This window comes from Mauremys reevesii, linkage group 6 (assembly GCF_016161935.1).
Source record: "Mauremys reevesii isolate NIE-2019 linkage group 6, ASM1616193v1, whole genome shotgun sequence".
Taxonomy (NCBI): Eukaryota; Metazoa; Chordata; order Testudines; family Geoemydidae; genus Mauremys; species Mauremys reevesii.
In genome coordinates this window covers 106,810,733-106,828,099 of record NC_052628.1, presented here as the reverse complement: position 1 = coordinate 106,828,099, position 17,367 = coordinate 106,810,733, and the positions used below count along the sequence as shown (strand labels likewise).

Sequence of the window (17,367 nt, the reverse complement as noted above, 5' to 3'; positions counted from 1 at the left end):
AATGTAAGTGTCATAAAAACATATTTAACAACTGAATCCTATCATAGCCTATCCATTTCTGAGCCCAATCCCCAAATTTTATCTCACAGTACGTGTAAAGCTGCTTTGAATCCCTACAGAACCTCAGTGCTTCCAGATTGAACAATGTCACAAAAACCTTGTATCCAGTGTCTGCCTCCTGTTGAATCCAGGTGCCAGACACATTTCTATTGTGCTTTGGGCCAGGATACACTAGGGTCCAGATTTCTGTAGTGAAGTAGGAGCAGCTAGCTCTTTATTTAGCTTTCCAGTGAAGCAGGAGAGGCTTGCTCTTTATTTAAATTGTTCTCTTTGGAGCTTTGGGTCCAAAATGTGTCAAGCTGGATCTAGGTGCCAGAATCATCTTTCTTCTATGCTGTTGTGCTGGGATGAATCAGGATCTAGATATTCCCTGTATAATAAGGAGCAGTTAGACTTGTTTTGTGGTTAGTCAGTGGGATTTGTGGATTCAGGGAACAAAGCTGGTTAACTCCAGGTTTTTGTGGCCCCCCCGTCCAGATTTAGTGGTGGACTCAGAACAGTTTTACTCTGTTCTTTTATCTCTGTGATAACTTTGGAGGGTTGGGTTGACCAGACTCTGGAAGGATCCAGGCATCAGGCCTGCATGTTTAAGGTATGGTTTCATCATGCCTTGCAGGGGTCTGGAGTTGTTTGGTGTGTGCCACCAGAGGCTACAATTGTTTTCTATGCTTTTAGGCACAGCTTTGGGTGCAGGATCCCTGTAGATCCAGAGCTTACAATGAAGCCGAGATGAACCCTAACAGTTCTAGGTTCCCCCCCGGACTGAGACAAGTCGCAGGCCCCGAGAGCCCCACAGGCCGAATCTGCTCCCGCCGTGAGCAGGCGAGAGACTCCCTCCCTCCTCCCCCGCGGAGATGGTCGCAGATCAGTCCCTACGCCTCGTCACCGCGCGAACCCGCAGCTTGTCAGCCCCAGGGCGGGAAAAGGGGGTCGGCGGGCAACGCGCTGGGGGCGGGGCGTGGGGCGGGGCCCTGCGGGCGGCGCAGGCGGAGGGGGCGTGTCAGCCCTGGCTGCTCGATGTTGTTGTGGTCTCTTTAAGGCGGCGGGGGGGGAGGGAGCGGGAGACTCTCGCGATATCAGCCTTGGCGCCGTGACCTCCATGTGAGAGCGGCAGCTGCTGGTAAACACTCCCCGGGGCTCGGACATGGCTCCCGGCGGTGCCCGTTAGACCCGGCTGCGGCGGTTCGCTCGGGACGCTTCTGCGCATTGTGCTGCACGCGGGAGCTCGCGGCCTCGCGTACACGTCGCTGCGGGCGCCCTCGGGCCGACGGGGGCGGGGGTCTGGTCTCCTCGCCCCTGCGAGCGAGGCCGACGGCCCGGGAGGCGCGGGCTGCTCCGCGGCTTGACAATCCTGCCCCGCTGAGCCAAAACAAAGACGCGGCAGAGGCGGCCCCGGAGAGCGGGCGGGAGCCACGACCGGCAGCGTCCCGAGCGGTCGGCAGCCGCGCACCATGTGGATCCAGGTGCGCACCATAGACGGCACCGAGACCCAGACCATCGACGACCTGAGCCGCCTCACCAAGATAGAGAGTCTGCGGGAGAAAATCCAGGAGAGCTTCCGAGTGAGCCCCGAGCGGCAGCGCCTCTTCTACCGGGGCAAGCAGGTGAGGCGGGAACGCCCCCGTACCTGCCGCCACCCTCCCCCGCCCCGCGCTCTTTGTGTCCCCGGGGGCGGCGCGCCGGGCTGCCCGGCCATGCGAGCCGCCGGCTCCGGCTTTTGTTTACTCGCTCTCGCTGGGCCTAGGGCAGCGTGAGGGGCAGGAGAAGCCGAGCAGCCCGGCTCCCCCTTCCCAGGGCTCTGCTGGCCAAGGGACCGGGCGGCGTCCCCGGGGGGGGAGAGGGTCTCGGACCGGCTCCTTTGTGTTTGCTTCCCCCGCTGGACAGCCTCGCGCCTGCCCCCTGCCGTGCCCGGGGATGGGAGGAGACGCGGCGGCTCCGCGAGGCTTCCCCCTGGGTGTCCCCGTCGCCTTCAGCAGGGGAGGCGCCTCCCCGCGCTGTGTATGAAAGCGGCTTCCAGGGCGGAGCGCTGCTTTCAGGCCCCGCACGTGTGTATGTGGCGCGGGGAGGGGGGCCGGGGGCGTGGGCCTGAGCGAGGTGGGGGTCTCTCCTCCCCGGCCTCGCGCCAAGGACTAACGGTTTTGTGGCACTGTTGGGCTGGGCTATGAACCCTCCCTTCTCCTGGGGGCGGGGGGCCGCTCTGCACAACCGGGGGGGGGGGCGCACGTGACTAGACCACGTGGGTACGGGGGGCTCCAAGAAGTCGCCTCTTACCCGCCTTGGCTTCAGTTTCACTTGCACGAACTGAATAAGCCTGAGCATAGCTTGCCCTAGCAGGACTTCTGCACCTTGTCTACACTAGCCCTTCTCTTCCCCCACCCCCTAAACATCCCACAGTTGCCACTTCTCCAGTGGGAGAGCTACCACAGACAAGTTACCAATGCCTGCTGGTGTCGGACCAGTTGCATCAGCTGTCACTGGGTTGAACAGTTTGTCAATACTGTGCTTAAAAATCTTTGAGCTATGCTGTGGCTAGAGCAGGGGTCGGCAACCTTTCAGAAGTGGTGTGCTGAGTCTTCATTTATTTACTCTAGTTTAAGGTTTCGGGTGCCAGTAATACATTCTAACATATTGTTAGAAGTATCAGAGGGGTAGCCGTGTTAGTCTGGTTCTGTAGAAGCAGCAAAGAATCCTGTGGCACCTTATAGACTAACAGACGTTTTGCAGCATGAGCTTTAGTGGGTGAATACCCACTTCTTCGGATGCAAGCATTCACCCACGAAAGCTCATGCTGCAAAACGTCTGTTAGTCTATAAGGTGCCACAGGATTCTTTGCCATTTTTTAGAAGGTCTCTTTCTATAAGTCTATAATATATAACTAAACTGTTGTATGCAAAGTAAATAAGGTTTTTAAAATGTTTAAGAAGCTTCATTTAAAATTAAATTAAAATGCAGAGTGCCCCAGACTGGTGGCCAGGACCTGGGAAAATCCACTCTTGTGCCACAGGTTGCCTACCCCTGGGCTAGAGCAATGCTAGGTATTGCTGTGTCCAAAGAGGACCTGCCCATCTCTGTGGCTATAGCTGTAGATGGTATCATCATCATCATCATATAGACATAAGGTAGTGGCAAATGAGGTATTCAGAGTTCTGCAAGAATAGTAGCGGAAGGGCATAAAAGACAAGGAAAAGGAGGTTGGATGTGATGGCACCAGAGATGCACACTTCAGTGTGGTTGAATCTCCTTTTTTTTTAATAGAACGATCTGGGCTACCACTGGATTCATTGTGGCTCTAACTGCTATGGCCAGGTTATCTGTCTCTAAGATTAAACCTTAAATTTAACAGATTAGATATGTATTGGTGTGAATAATAGAAGTAGTCATAAGGAATTGGATTTAATATTAGTCATCAACAGGTGACCTTTAACATACATTTTTCTGTATCTAGTGCTCCATAAAGGGAGGAAATGTCTGTGAAAGATGCTATATAAAGATTGCAATTCCTATGGCAGGAATGTTAATCTGGAAGTTAACTTTAATCCTCAAGTAAAATTTTATAATTGTGAAGCCAGAAGCTGAAGCAGAGCTTGGAGCATTTAGCAGTGGGCAGAGTTGGCGGTGTCAGTTTGACCTTTCTTTCAGTCATGTTGATGTCAATACATCTACTCACTTCCTGAAGGGGAGATTGGGGTCTGGCTTGTTGATTGCAGGGACATAGGGCTGTTTAGAGCAGAAAGTCACAGCTTTTGTTTCCACCTTGATTTCCCCCCCCCCCCTTTATTTCTTCCCTGCAGCTACTATGTCTGCTGCCTTCTCCCTTCCCCCCCCAACCCCACCCCCCCAAAAAAAGGCAAAACAGCCCTGTAGGCATTCATTGCTATAGATCCATAAAGGACCCTTGGTAAAAGTGCCCAACCCCATCTATACTAGAACTTCCACTATTCCAATAGTTGTGGAAAAGTAAATCTCACTTTTGCTAGACGGGCTCTTAAAGTGGAGAAGCTTATAGCAGGGTAGAGCCTCCTAAACTTTGTTTACCTTAGCAAGGGTCACACTTGCTCATGATTGTGTTGCCTTCCTACAGAAGTAAAGTTGGGCTTCCTCCGCTGCTTCCCTTCATCACCTGTTCAACTCAACAGATTAAAATTGAAGTCTTCTAATCTGCCTGTGATTAACTCTTTGCAATTCCACTTTTTAAAGTAATTTAAGAGACACTGGTATGATACTCAGTAAAGCGGTAGTTGTAGCTGAATTTTTTTAGTTTGATTGCAAGTTTTTTTAACACTTCTCACATTTTTAAATTTGGTAACATACTTCCTTTCCCTCTCCCCTAAAATTAAGCTTCATAGAGTTCAGTCTAGATTTGACACTTGCCAATCTAGAACTCATACCAGAGGACTGAAAGAGGAGGTCTCTGAATTAAGGATATGTCTGCACTACAGTGCCACAGCTTTGAGTCTGCAGCTGTGCTGCTGTAACAGCATAGTTTAAATGGTTCCTACATCGACAAGAAGGGGGTTTTCCTGTTATGTAGTTCAGCTTCTGTAGACCCGGTTATCACCTCTTAGAAGAAATCTTCTGTCAACCTAGCTGCTTCTATGCTGGGGATTAGATTGATTTAACTGAAGAGATCTGGCTGATGGAGTTAGTAGTAAAAAAGAGGGCAGCCAAACTGCATTAATACTACTTGAACTAGATGTAATGCTTTCCGTATAGTTCTTTTCTGTGTAAGCAATTGCTATAACTGCCACATTGTTTGTTTGTAAATTATGAATGGACTAAGAGGTGGCCTTAAATATGAATAGGAGGGTGTCCATGATTTATCTCAAGATAGGAGGAACAAGGAAAGTTTTAGGAACAGTGTTCATACATAGGAAAGTAGCCTAACAATAAGGGCATGTCTAAAGAGTGTTTTTATACCATTTCACTCTGCCTAGAAACCAAGATAGTTAAATCAGTGTAACTCCCTAATGGGGCAGCAAGTATACTGATAATTATTCATATTGGTATAACTTATTTTGGCAAATCTGTCAAGAGCTCTTCTGGTGGCCCCTTACAAATGGTAGGTACACTTGCAGACAAGCTAAATAAGCATCTATCTTTTTAACAAAAAAAAAAAAGATGATTGAAATTCAAAACTCATAAATCAGGGAAACCAAATTTCAAACCATTCTTAACTCTGCTTCTTGCCCATATGCAGAATTTTATATTCCTGTTCTGTAGGATTAACGTGCAGTGTGGAGTTACTAGGGGAATTGTGACTGAATCTTATGTGGCTATGACACTCTGGCTGACTTATAGCGTGGGTTACTTTTTTCATAAGACAAGGTGGTGGAAGTCACTAACTTTTTTTTTTTTAATTTGAATGTACAAACTAGCTTGAGATCTAACAAATAGATTCTGGTTCTGATCTCCTTTCCTGCTGGAAGTTAGTTTGTCAGCTGTGCCTGTGGAATTGAAGATTGAAGAGACTTTATCCCTTAAAGTATACACTGTCAAACATGCTACTCTGGAAACTGTCAAACATGAGGATCTATGTACTGTGCTCAGTTTAAGAGTGTTAGTGTCTCTTGTTCACTTGGTTTCAGCAGAAATGGATGAGTGTATTGCATTCTGAGGCCATGGCTACACTTGCAAATTTGCAGCGCTGCAGCAGGGTGTGAAAACACACCCTCTCCAGCGCTGCAAATTTGCAGTGCTGCAAAGCGCCAGTGTGGTCAAAGCCCCAGCGCTGGGAGTGCGGCTCCCAGCGCTGTACGTTATTCCCCACAGGGAGGTGGAGTACGGACAGCACTGGGAGAGCTCTCTCCCAGCGCTGGCGCTTTGACTACACTTAGCGCTTCAAAGCACTGCCGTGGCGGCGCTTTGAAGCGCAAGTGTAGCCATAGCCTGAAAGAAACTAGTCCATTATACCTTGAGAGAGACATTCTCAGGATAAACTTCCCAAAGCTACTGCAGTTCAGGCACATACACTACCATAAACTTAGCCATTGTTGCTTCTTGACACCTTACATTTTCCTTTTGGGCAAGAGCATTTGACCTTTGAGATGTGTAGTAACAAAGGGAGTAAAATTAAGCAGAGGACTGAACCCTGTGTGCAGCTGAAGCTTCACCTAAAACATTAGTTTACAAACATGAATTTCTACTGCATTCAGTGTTGTACAGAAGGACATGTGGCAGTATTCATGGCTGCAGTCTATCACTAGTGGCTCACTTCATAAAGATTCTCGACAATGTGAAAGAGTTAGGACTCCGACGATGTGACATGCATCCGACGAAGTGGGTATTCACCCACAAAAGCTCATGCTCCAATACGTTTGTTAGTATATAAGGTGCCACAGGATTCTTTGCTGCTTTTACAGATCCAGACTAACATGACTACACCTCTGATACTTGACTCCTTAAATGAGACTAATCTAGGAAATGTGTCAAGATATTTAGGAAGTCTGTAGTTTTTTCTGCAGACTTGCCTTGTTCTTCCTTACTTGCTAACTTCCTGTTTTATGAAGTCTTAAGACTTCTAAAAAACTAGTCCCTTTGTGCCCCTGACTTAGAAAAGAGCCTGGATGGGAGTTCAATTTTTCCTGCTTGTTTAACCTTAAATGTTAGGCATGTAAAGTCTGGTGTTCCTGGATTTATTGGAGGACTTCTGTGAGGTCTCAGATGTTTATGGTGCGTTTTCTCTGCTTAATGGACAAGGTTGGGGTGTAAAATCACAAAAGGCCCCCTTATCCAAAATGTGAAAGGGGGCAGGGAGGAGAACAAGCTTTGAACAAGCTTTATCCTTTCCTTTTGATTACTGAATTTTCACCCTGGGCTCGTGGTGTCACCATTTTACTTATCCCTGTCAGTCTTCCATCAAAGACAGGATCTGAGCTTCTCATGTAAAGAGAAAAAAATTTGAAAACCTTTTCAGGCTAGCTTTTTACATAAAAGCCCAGCTTTGGATATTTAAGTGATACTGTTAGGGCTGTATATGTTTTCAACAGCTACTTTCCAAGAGGAGGGTAATGTCATCTAATTTCTCTATATAGTACATATAAAATGTACCTTTCAAGGTCAGATATGTAGGCGGAATGTAGCATGACAGTTTTTTCTGCAGAAGCAACTCAAAATCCCTACTTACAGTTATAGACTCATAGAATATCAGGGTTGGAAGAGATGTCAGGAGGTCATCTAGTCCAACCCCCCTGCTCAAAGCAGGAAACATCTAAGGAAGGAGATTCCACCACATCCCTAGGTAACCCATTCCAGTGCTTCAGTGCCCTTCTAGTGAAAAGGTTTTTCCTAATATCCAACCTAAACCTCCCTCACTGCAACTTGAGACCATTACGCCTTGTTCTGTCATCTGGTACCACTGAACAGTCTAAATCCATCCTCTTTGGAACCCCCTTTCAGGTAGTTGAAAGCAGCTAACAAATCCCCCCTCGTTCTTCTCTTCTGCAGACTAAACAATCCCAGTTCCTTCAGCCTCTCCTCGTAAGTCATGTGCTCCAGCCCCCTAATAATTTTTGTTGCCCTCTGCTGGACTCTTTCCAATTTTTCCACATCTTTCTTGTAGTGTGGGGCCCAAAACTGGACACTGTACTCCAGATGAGGCCTCACCAATGTCGACTAGAAGGGAATGATCATGTCCCTCAATCTGCTGGCAGTGCCCCTACTTATACAGCCCAAAATGCCGTTAGCCTTCTTGGCAACAAGGGCACACTGTCGACTCATATCCAGCTTCCCGTCCACTGTAACCCCTAGGTCCTTTTCTGCAGATTTATGTTAGTCTGCAGAAGTTGGCCATGGCAATTTATTACAGGTCTCCATGTAGCTAGCAAGCAATTCACAATCTGTATTGCAAGAAACGTTATCTGAGTCCCCTCCCTTTCTCTGGTGAAGTATTCCAGTAGTGTTTAAAAAACAAAAAAATCACTTGGAGTAACATGGGTAAACCTGTACTTTAAAAGGCATAAATTGCTTCTGTGCTTTAAATGGTAAGATAGCTTTCTTTATCAAATATGCCATATTTGACAAAGAAAGCTTTGTATAGAACCGTTGAAGATTCCAAAAATCCTCATTTTAGTAAACTGGTTATGGCCTATGCATGCACTGAAGTTTATTGTAAATAATTATTATAACTAACAGTTCCGGAATATCTTACTAACAATTTGTACTGTAAAAATGCTAAATATATTTTACAGGAAATGGCAAAATGCTTGTATACCTAAGTAAAAGTTTTTGTAATGGAAGTAAAGGAGATCTTGGTTTCAATAGACTTACTCTGCACACTTTTTTAGAACTAAATACAGTAAACTATTTTCAAAGAACCAAACTCTGATCATTGTGGGATCCCTAGCTTCAGTTATAATTCTGGAAAAACAAGCAGTAAAAATGTTGAGGTTTAAGCTTGAAAACTTGCCACAAAACTTAAACTGATCCACAAGTCTGCACAGGAATTAAAACAAATTCCTGCTGCAAAGTTGGGTTTGTACAACTGAAACTTACATGGTATCCTATTTTGAGTTATTACTTCAGGTCACAAAATACTAAAGTTACTTCAGTTTGAGAGAGTGGTTTTGGGATATGGAATTGTCAGGCTCCTGGTTAAAATCTTATCTAGGCTGGAAACTAACTTGCATCTCACTGTTGCATGAGCTGTTTGGCTCATGAGAGATTAGTGTTTCTGTAATATGGACAGATATCCAATCAGCAAAACTGGAATCCTGCATGGTGATCTTATCAGAGATCAAATATGGAAGGGTGTTGCAGTCTAAACTGTCCTCTTAGGGTACGTGTACAGTACAAAATTAATTTAAAATTATTCGATTTGAATTTTAGGAAGTGATTTTATACATTCGGTGTTGCGTGTCTCCACTAAAGCACGTGAATTCGGCAGGGTGTGTCCACAGTACCAAGGCTAGCATCAAATGTTGGAGCAGTGCACTGTGCGTAGCTATCCCACAGTTCGCACAGTCCCTGCTGCCCATTGGAATTCTGGGTTAAGCACTGGGAGAGTGCATGATGGGGCAAAAACATTCTCGTGGGTGTTTCTGGGTGTGTCATCACTCGCTCTTCCTTCTGTGAAAGCTACGGCAGACCCCATATTGCCAGCAGACAGTGCAGTATGGTGCACCGCCTGTCTCCTGGTACTATGAATCCACCTTGTGTGTCCTCTCGTCTTTCTATCTACTCTTATTTAATCATTTCCCGCCTTTTTTTGGTCACCATGAATCAAGCAGCACAGCTTCCACCGCAAACGCTGCTCTCCCGCTCTTGCAACGCTAGCAAATTTATCCATGTTGTTGTCTGTCCTGGGCTCCCGTGGAAGCTACAGAAGGCAACCATTTCCTGCCGTTTTTCGGCCAGTGTGAGCGGAGGCGCACAGCTTCCACCGCAAACTCTGCTCTCCCGCTCTTGCAGCTCTAGCGAGCTTCCTGCCTCTGTGAAAGCTACAGAAGATGACTATTTCCCTCCTTTTATTGGCCATCTTGAACCAAACAGCTCTCCTTCGTTTCACGCCCTTTTTCCAGGATTACCCATGCAGGCACCATAGCTTGGCAAGCATGAAGCCTGCTCAGATCTCCGCTGAAGTTTTGACCATTGTAAATACCTCACGCATTATGTGCAATACCTGCAAAACCAGACAAGGAAGCGACGACAGTGCGATTACTATATACTGAGGATGTGGACACATCTTCCTAGAAGCACGCCGTGGTGATTGGGAGATCATGGTGGCTTTGGGCCAGGTTCATGCCGTGGAACACCAATCCTGGGCCCAGGAAACAAGCACAGACTAGTGGGACCCCATAGTGTTGCAGGTCTGGGATGATTCCCAGTGGCTGCAAAACTTTTGTATGCGTAGGGCCACTTTCATGGAACTTTGTGACTTGCTGTCCCCTGCCCTTAAACACAAAGAGCAGCCCTCACAGTTGAGAAACGAGTGGCCATAGCACTGTGGAAGCTTGCAACGCCCGACAGCTACCGGTCAGTCGGGAATCAGTTTGGAGTGGGTAAATCTACTGTGGGGGCTGATGTGCTGCAAGTAGCCAACGCAATCATTGACCAGCTGCTATCAAGTGTAGTGACTTTGGGAAATGTGCAGATCATTGTGGATGGCTTGAATGCACTGGGGTTCCCTAACTGCGGCGGGGCAATAGAACACATATCCCTATCTAGGCCCTGGCACACCAGGGCGGCCAGTATGTAAACTGCAAGGGGTACTTTTCCATGGTGCTGCAAGCACTGGTGGATCACAAGGGACATTTCACCTACATATACGTGGGATGGCCGGGAAAGGTGCATGATGCTCCCATCTTCAGGAACTCTGGTCTGTTTAAACAGCTGCATTAAGGGACTTACTTCCCAGACCAGAAAATTACTGTTGGGGATGTTGAAATGCCTATAGTTAGTTATCCTCGGGGACCCAGCGTACCCCTTAATGCCATGGCTCATGAAGCTGTACACAGGCACCCTGGACAGTAGTAAAGAGCAGTTCAACTATAGGCTGAGCAAGTGCAGAATGGTGGTAGAATGTGTTTTTGGACGTTTGAAAGCACGCAGGCGCAGTTTACTGACTCAGATCTCAGCACAACCAATATTGCAATTGTAATTGCTGTTTGTTGTGTGCTCCATGATATCTGTGAGTAAGGGGGAGATGTTTATGGAGGGTGGGAGGTTGAGGCAACTCTCTTGGCGGGCAATTTCGCACAGCCAGACAACAGGGCGATTAGAAGAGCGCAGCAGGGCATGCTGTGCGTCAGAAGCTTTGAAAGCCAGTTTCATGACTGGCTAGGGTACAGTGTGACAGGTGTGTGTTTCTTTTGAAGTTACCTGCCCCCGTATATGTATATAAAGTCACAATTGTTTAAAAACTGTTCTTTATTTGTTGCACAACACATTGAGAGAGAAATCAGAAGGTAGACTGGGGGAGGGGGAGTTATTGGGTTAGAGGAGGAGGAGGAGGGAAGGACAAGTCCAGAAACCAAATCAAAAGTTCACATGTCAGCTTTCTGCTGCTCAGGTGATCCTCTGGCGTTGAGTGTGTGGGTCCCCGTAGCCTCCCCTGTTGTGTTCTTGGGCATCTGGGTGAGGAGGCTCTGGCACTTGGGGAGGAGGGAGGGCAGTTATACAGGGGCTGCAGCAGAAGTCTGTGGTCTTGCTGCCTTTCCCGCATTAGATCCACTATACAGCGCAGCAGGTCAGTTTGCTCCCCCATGAGCTTGACCATAGCATCCTGCCCGCTCTCATCGTGCGTGTCCCTCCTCTCTTCGTGTTCCTGTAATGCTTTCCGGGACTCTGCAATTGCTTGCCACCACGCATTCAGCTGGGCCATATCAGTGTGGGAGGACTGAATGGGCTTGGCGAACATGTCATCCCGAGTTCGTTTTTCTGCGTTTTTTTTCCATGTTGAAACATTTGCACCTGTGGGAGGAGAAAAAGGGAGGGTAGTATTTTAAGATACATGTCAGAGAACAAAGGGGACACTTTCTCAGTGAAACAGGCAATTCATAGTACACAGCACATGTTTTTTCTGTACAAGTTAACATTTTGCCTCTTATACCAAAGTGGCAGGCACTTCAGTATAAGCCATCACACCTGGCCGGGCAACAGAATTCAGCTTGCAGGCAGCCATGGTAAGCCCTAGAGGCACGTAGCGTTCTGCTTCTTCTGCATTCATTTCAATGCTTTCAACCTGCCGGGCCCCCTTTTCCTATAGCAAGCAATTCCTGGTAGGTTTGCCATATAAAAGGAGGACCTGCAGGCTCTCTGGAATGATTGCTTCACACAACCTCTTCCTTCTCCCCTTCCCTCCCCCCTACACACTGCCTGGCTCCAATGAGGCTCTGAGCAGGGATGAGCCCTTTAAACTAAACACTAACAGCCTAGGGCGGCTGGGTTTCCCCCCTGCCACGTGGCTCCGATCAGGCTCTCACTCACCAGAAGTACCTTCTCCAGGGTCATGGTCCGGGAGCCCTCCTTGGGAGTGGGGGGAGGCTATTGGCTCCAGCATTAAGAATAGTTCCTGGCTGGGGGGGGGGAAACTGATTCCCCACTTGCCACCTGTGCACTGTCATCCTCCTCCTCTTCGTCCTCCAATAACTCATCCTCCTCGCTCCATGCAACTCCCCCCTTGCTGGTGTCCACGGACAGTGGTGGGGTAGTGGTGGCATCACCCCCCCATAATTGCATGCAGCTCACGGTAGAAACGGAATGTATGAGGCTGTGACCCAGATGCCCGTTCGTCTCCCTGGCTTTTTGGTACGCTTGCCTGAGCTCATTGGTTTTTGTATGACACTGCTCTATGTCTCTGGAGTAGCCTCTTTCAATCATGGCCCTGGAGACTTTAGCGTATGTATTTGTGTTCCTTTTTGGAACATAGTTCTGCCATAACAGATTTGTCTCCCCAACATGCGATGAGATGCCGTACCTCCCATTTGGACCATGCTGGAGCTTGTCTGCGAATCCGAGACTGCGTGATCTCTTGTGACGGACTCTGCGTGGTCGCCTCTGCTGATGGTCACCTGTGCTGATGGTGACCAAACAGGAAATGAAATTCAAAAGTTCCCGGCGCTCTTCCTGCCCACCTGGCTAGGGCATCGGAGTTGAGTGTTGTCCAGAGTGGTCACAAGGGAGCATTCTGGGATAGCTCCTGGAGGCCAATAACGTTGAATTGCGTCCACAATACCTTTTAACCTGGGATTGCGATCTCGATTTAAGCGCTACTCCACTTGCTGAGGTGAAGTACAGACATCGGATTAAAGAGCCCTTTAAATAAAAAAAAAAAACAAAAAACAAAAACGATTTGGTCATGTAGATGGGATTTTTTTTAATTAACTCGGCTAATTCCAAAATAACCGACCAGTGTAGACCAGGCTTTACACCTCTCCAGTACAGGATTGAGGCAAGTATGGTGGCAGGATAGGAAACTGTGCATACTGCTATAGCAGTGGTTTTCAAACTTATTTTCTAGTGACCCAGTTGAAGAAAATTGTTGATGCCTGTGACCCAATGGAGCTGGGGATGAGGGGTTTGGGGTGTAGGAGGAGCTCAGGATTGGGGGGTTAGGGCTGCAATGTGGGGATGGGAATGAGGGGTTTGGGGTGTGGGAGGGGGCTCTGGGCTAGGGCAGGGAGTTAGGAGGGGGTCAAGGCTCTGGGCTGGGGGTGCAGGCTCTGGGGTGAGGCTGGGGATGAGGGGTTTGGGGTGTGTGTGGGGGGGGGTGGGGTGTGCTCAGGTCTGGGGCAGGGGGGTTGAGGTGTGGAGTTACCTTGGACAGCTCCCGGTTAACAGTGCAGCGGCGGTGCTAAGGCAGGCTGCCTGCTTGTCCTGGCACCATGGACTGTGGTGTGCCCTGGAAGCAGACAGCAGCAGGTCCGGCTCCTAGGCGGAGGTGCGCAGGTGGCTTTGTGTGGCTCTCACCCGCAGGCACTCCCCTCCCCCCCAGCCAATGGACGTTCGGTGCTCAGGGTGGGGCTAGCACAGGGAGCCCTGGGGCTGCCTGCCTACAAGCCGGACCTGCTGGTGGCCACTTCTGGGGTGTAGCATGGTGTCAGAATAGGTAAGGACTAGCCTGCCTTAGCTGAGCAGCACTGCCGGCGGGGCTTTTAATGGCCCAGTCTGCAGTGCTGACCAGAGCTGCCAGGACCCAGTGCCTTACATTCCACAACCCAGTACTGGGTCACAACCTGCAGTTTGAAAACATCTGTGCTATGGGATGTGGTGTTCTTGATCAGGGGGAAAAAAATAACACTTCCAAAGAAAATATACCAAATGTAAACACAGGCAAGACTGTATCTTAGTGATTCTGCAGACCGCCTCCATGTTGCCATTGCTGCTTTGCGGCTCATAGCTATCTCAGCTTCATTCTGATGCTGCTTGAGACTACAACCTATTGGGCATTTGTGAAACCATCAACTGTGACAACTTAACCTTGCTGCCATATTGGAGGGTAGGGAGTGGGGGAAAGAAGTACATGGAGCTTGGAATTCAATAGGAAGAAAGGCATGCTAATGCGTAACTTAACAAAAGGTAAAATCTTAGTGGTGGCAAGGCAGTTCATGGTTAATGCATTAGTAGGTGAAGTTAAAACTAAAGCTCCCTCATAATCTTTGCCTCTGAAAGTTAGCAGGTAGAATTAAAATGAAGACATTGGTATGCTAGGGGCCCAAGAGTATATAATCTGTGATCCTGCCCCCGCCCCCCCGCTCTCTCTATATCTACCTACACTTCTGTAAATGTGCGGGACTCACCCCTGTGGCACCTCCTGCTGGTCATCTCCGGGAATTAGCTCTCCAGCTGTTGGAGCACCCTCTCCAGGCTGGTGTCCCACTACCGCTTGCTGGCCCTCGTGTCCCTCCCAGGACCCCGGTGCTCCTTTAACTGGGTGCTGCCTCCTGGCAGTACCCCCACAGTCTGGGTCTCCCCCACCCAGGGGAACCCCCACCCACTATCCCCACTTTGCCTCAGTCTTGGCTACTGCCCAGTCTCCATCTAGCCCCTGTTCACTGGGGCAGACTGCAGTATAAGTCACTCATCATGGGCAAAGGGGTTTGGACCTGCTGCCTCTGGCTACCCATGGGCTACCCCTGCAACCCAGTACCTAACAGGCCTTACCAGGCCTGCAGCCTGGGCTTTCCTAGGCCAGAGCTCCCCAGCTCCCTTGGCCTTTCCCTAGCTCTGCTCCACTCCAGGTACCTGGTTAACCTCGCTCCTCCTTCAAAGGCTCATAACTTGGGTGAATTTTCATGGAGACAACATAAAGCTCTTGTCCCAACAACGAGGCAAACTTTCTTCCTTTCCAAGTTCCAGTCTCACTCCAAAGCATGGATGGGCTAGAGCTTCTGAATGAAATGGTTGTGAGAACTATTGTATTTTTCCTCTAATTTTGTTTTTGGAAATTGCTTGGCCATTTTAGCTGAAACTTCAGAAATAAAGTGCCTTGCATGGTGACCGGTTTCAGAGTGGTAGCTGTGTTAGTCTGTATCAACAAAAACGAGGTGTACTTGTGGTACCTTAGAGACTAACAAATTTATTTGGGCGTAAGCTTTTGTGGGCTAAAACCCACTTCATCAGATGCATCAGTGGAAAATACAGTAGACAGGTGTGGGTGTGTATACATGAAAAGATGGTAGTTGCCTTACCAAATGGGGGGTCAGTGCTAACAAGACAATTCAATTAAAGTGGAGGTGGGCTATTCTCAATAGTAGAATACTCCCCCTGAAGGTCGAAACAACAGATTGGACTTCTGCATAGAGTGCTTCCGCTGACGTGCACAGGCTGAAATTGTGGAAAAGCAGCATCACTTGCCCCAAAACCTCAGCCGTGCAGAACACAACACCATTCACAGCCTCAAACAACGCTGACGACATAATCAAAAAGGCTGACAAAGGAGGTGCTGTTGTCGTCGTGAATAGGTCAGAATATCAATGAGGCTGCTAGGCAACTCTCTAACACCACATTCTATAGGCCATTACCGTCTGATCTCCCTGAGGGCTACCAAAATAAACTACACCATCTGCCCGAGAAACTCCCTGAAGGAGCACAGGAACAAATCTACACAGACATACCCCAAGATCCATAAACCTGGGAATCCAGGATGCTCCATCTCTGGCATTAGCCAGACAATCCTGCTGTCAGGGTGGGTGCCATGTTGACTCTCTCCTCAGGCCCTACGCTACCAGCACTTCCAGCTATCTTCGAGACACCACTGACTTCCTGAGGAAACTGCAGTCCATTGGTGGTCTTCCAGAAAACATCATCATAGTCACTATGGATGTAGAAGCTCTGTACACCAACATTCCACACAAAGATGGATTACAAGCCATCAGGAACAGTATCCCCGATAATGTCACAGCAAACCTGGTGTCTGAACTTTGTGACTGTCCTCACCCACAACTATTTCAGATTTGGGGACAATTTATATCTTCAAGTCAGCAGCACTGCACTAGGTACCCGCATGGCCCCCCAGTATGCCAACAGTTTTATGGCTGACTTAGAACACTTCCTCAGCTCTTGTCCCCTAACGCCCCTACTCTGCTTGTGCTACATTGATGACGACATCTTCATCATCTGAACCCATGGGAAAGAAGCCCTTGAGGAATTCCACCAGGATTTCACAACCTCAGCCTGAACTAGTCCATACAAGAGGGTGCTACAGTGCAAATAAGTGATGGTCACATGAACACCACCCTATACCAGAAACCTACGGACCACTGTACTTACCTACATGCCTCCAGCGTTCATCCAGACAGACCACATCACGCAATCCATTGTATACAGTCAAGCTCTAAGATACAACCACATTTGCTCCAATCCCTCAGACAGAGACAAACAACTACAGGATCTCTATCAAGCATTCTTACAACTACAATACCCACCTGGTGAAGTGAAGAAACAGATTGACAGAGCCAGGAGGGTACCCAGAAGTCAGTCACTGCAGGACTGGCCCAACAAAGAAAGTAACAGAACGCCACTAGCCGTCACCTTCATCCCCGAACTAAAACCTCTCTAGAGCATCATTAGGGATCTACAACCGATCCTGAAGGATGATCCATCACTCTCACAGACCTTGGGAGACAGGCCAGTCCTCACTTACAGACAGCCCCTCAGCCTGAAGCAAATAGTCACCAGCAACTACACATCACACAACAAAAAACGCTAACCCAGGAACCTATCCCTGCAACAAACTCCATTGCCAGCTCTGTCTGCATATCTATTCAAGGGACACTATCATAGTGTGGCTGATGTGGTTAGGTCCTATTAGGGGCTCATTCACTTGTACATCTACCAATGTGATATATGCCAGCAATGCCCCTCTGCCATGTACATTGGCCAAACCAGACAGTCTCTACGCAGAAGAATAAATGGACACACATTAGACGTCAAGAACTACAACATTCAAAAACCGGTCTGAACTCTTCAGTTTCCCTGGACACTCAATAACCGACTTAAAAGTGGCAGTCCTTCAACAAAAAAACTTCAAAAACAGACTCCAATGAGAAACTGCAGAGCTGGAATTAATTTGCAAACTGGATACCATCAAATTGATATTGAATAAAGACTAGGAGTGGATGGGTCACTACAGAAACTAATTTCTCACTATTATTACTCACTTATTTTTGTCAACTGTTTGAAATGGGCCAGCCTGATCACTTTTGTAGTGGTAATGAAGGCAATGTAATTTTTTCCTCCCTTGGTATTCTACTGTTGAGAATAGCCCACTTCTACTTTAACTGAATAGTCTCATTAGCACTGACCCCTGCACTTGGTAAGGCAACTCCCATCTTTTCATGTACTGTGTGTATATGTACCTGTCTACTGTAT

At 48.1% G+C, this 17,367-nt stretch overlaps 1 protein-coding gene across 3 annotated transcripts in view; it reads left to right on the top strand.

Annotated features, from left to right (window-relative positions):
- Positions 1 to 1,137: 1,137 nt before the first annotated feature.
- UHRF2 (ubiquitin like with PHD and ring finger domains 2) overlaps positions 1,138 to 17,367 on the top strand; it is a 163,322-nt gene continuing 147,092 nt past the window's right edge. The window contains exon 1 of one of the 3 annotated variants that reach the window (XM_039545346.1): positions 1,138 to 1,664. In XM_039545346.1, coding sequence (XP_039401280.1) covers positions 1,512 to 1,664 — 153 coding nt within the window. In that variant the 5' untranslated portion in view covers positions 1,138 to 1,511. The remainder of the gene's footprint in view (positions 1,665 to 17,367) is intronic. The other 2 variants (XM_039545345.1, XM_039545347.1) reach the window with 2 other exon arrangements.